A 1,913-nucleotide genomic window follows, 5' to 3' on the forward strand; every position below is an offset into this window, starting at 1 on the left:
CTGCTGCCCCGGCCGCACCGCTTGCGCTCGCTGCCTCCCTGCGCGCGGAGCCGGCGGCCGCGGCGGGGGGGCCGCGCGTGCCGGTGCTGCCGAGGTSCTGCCTGCTCATATATGGGCAAGAAGGGGAGCCTGGAAAGTGTGACTCAGGGCCCGGCTCCTGCCCCGTGCACTGTTTGCGSCTGTCTTCAGGGGCATCGCAGCTGGCGCGGGAGCCTCTTTGCGCGGCTCCGCGCGCGCCCGGCCCCGAGCCGTGGCTTTATAAGGGCAGGAGCGGCGCGGCCTCGGCCTGCCCTGCGGCGCGGGGCCGAGCACGAGCTGGGGCGCGGGGCCCTGCGGGGCTGCCCGGCGGGAGCTGGCGAGTGCCCCGCGGCGAGAGCCCCTTGTGTGCGTGGCCTCTCCAGGCGGGGGGAAGGGGAGCGGGGCACCAGGCACGGGCAGCTGTGGAGCTGACGGGGATGGCCCCGTGCCGCAGGGCTCGCTTGGCCTCCCCACGCTCCCGCCTGCCGTGTCCCTGCCCTGCCCAGTCTCTGCACGGAGGCCCAGAGCGGCCTGCAGGCCATGGCCGGGCACCTGCGTGGGGCTGGCGCTGCGGGGGAGCGCTGGGACTGTGGGGGCAACCTGGGGGCTGTGGGGCGGTGGGTCCTTCCTGCCCTGGCCCTGCGCCCCTTTCCCGGGCCTATGGCCCCGCTCTGGGGCTGCAGCCCGCGGCCCCTCAGGCCGGGTCTCGCTCGGCCGCGTCCTCACGGCGGCACCGCCAGAGCAGGGCTGCGGCGGAGGGTGCCGGCGCCACGGGCACAACATGCCCCGCAGCCCTCGGGYGCCTTCCCCGCCTGCGGGACCTTCCCCAAGGCCGAGGCTCTGTGGAGCCGGGCGCCACTTGGTCCCCCCACCCGCCGCGGGCCTGGGCAGGGAGCAGGCGCCGGAGCTGCCGGCCGTGCTCCCCCRCCGCCCTCCCGGTGCAGCCCCGGGGGCTCCGCTGCCCCGGGAMACTGCGGGGCGGCCTTGGCAGGGAGGCCGTGCAGAGAGCTATGGGGCGGCCTGAGGGACCGGCCAGCAGTGCGGGCTGAGCTGAGTGCCCAAGGCCGCGCGGCACCGGCCTCCGCTGGGGTCCTTTCCAAGGGACCTGTCATGGGTGGGTCGGGGGCGGGCAGAGCAGTGTGGGGAGCCTGGGGGCCAAGGCACGTGTGGGAGCAAGGGGCAGGGGCTGTGGGCGGGACCCTGACGCCCACCCCAGCCCCGCTGCCCTGGACAGGAGCAGCGCCATGAGAAGGTGATGCTCAGGCTGGTTCCTTCCCCGAGAGCAGCGCGAGCGGCTGGAGGACGGGGCGGGCGGGCGCCCGGGGCGAGTGAGCGTAACCGGGGTTGGGAGCAGCACCGGGAGCAGTGCTGGGCTGGGGACAGCCCTGTGCCCGGCCCCACGAGCTCTTCCCAGGGCCGCCAGTGACGGGGCTGGGAGCAGCCGCGGCCGAGCGGGGCGGACGCAGGAAGGCACGAGGCGAGCACCGCGCTCAGGGCCCTGTCTCCCCAGGATGCTGGTGGACTGCGTGCCCCTGGTGGAGGTGGAAGACATGATGATCATGGGCAAGAAGCCGGACTCCAAGTGCGTCTTCACCTACGTGCAGTCCCTGTACAACCACCTGCGTCGCCACGAGTTGCGCTTGCGGCAGAACGAATGCTAGAGGCCGCCCGCCGCCCACTGCCGCTTCCCCGCAGCGCCCGCGCGAGGCGCTGCCGCCCGGGCCGGCCGCAGCAGCCAGTGACAACGGGGGGCACCGGGGAGGGCACCTGGCCGGGCTCGGCTGCCCGTGAGCCCGAGGCTGGGCCGGGCTCTCCTCCTCCTCCTCCTGCTCTGCTCTCTCTTCTAAGTTATTGGTTGGCAGGGCGCTGGCGGCAGCGCGGCGGCCCCCCGAGGC

At 75.1% G+C, this 1,913-nt stretch overlaps 1 protein-coding gene across 1 annotated transcript in view; it reads left to right on the forward strand.

Moving 5' to 3' along the window:
• Positions 1 to 1,726, forward strand: part of SMTN (smoothelin) — a 15,987-nt gene extending 14,261 nt beyond the window's left edge. The window contains exon 19 of the mRNA XM_026042902.1: positions 1,529 to 1,726. Coding sequence (XP_025898687.1) covers positions 1,529 to 1,679 — 151 coding nt within the window. The 3' untranslated portion in view covers positions 1,680 to 1,726. The remainder of the gene's footprint in view (positions 1 to 1,528) is intronic.
• The last annotated feature ends 187 nt before the right edge of the window (positions 1,727 to 1,913 follow it).

The sequence above is a fragment of the Nothoprocta perdicaria genome, unplaced genomic scaffold, assembly GCF_003342845.1.
Source record: "Nothoprocta perdicaria isolate Ctin4 unplaced genomic scaffold, notPer1 scaffold_317, whole genome shotgun sequence".
NCBI classification, from domain to species: domain Eukaryota; kingdom Metazoa; phylum Chordata; class Aves; order Tinamiformes; family Tinamidae; genus Nothoprocta; species Nothoprocta perdicaria.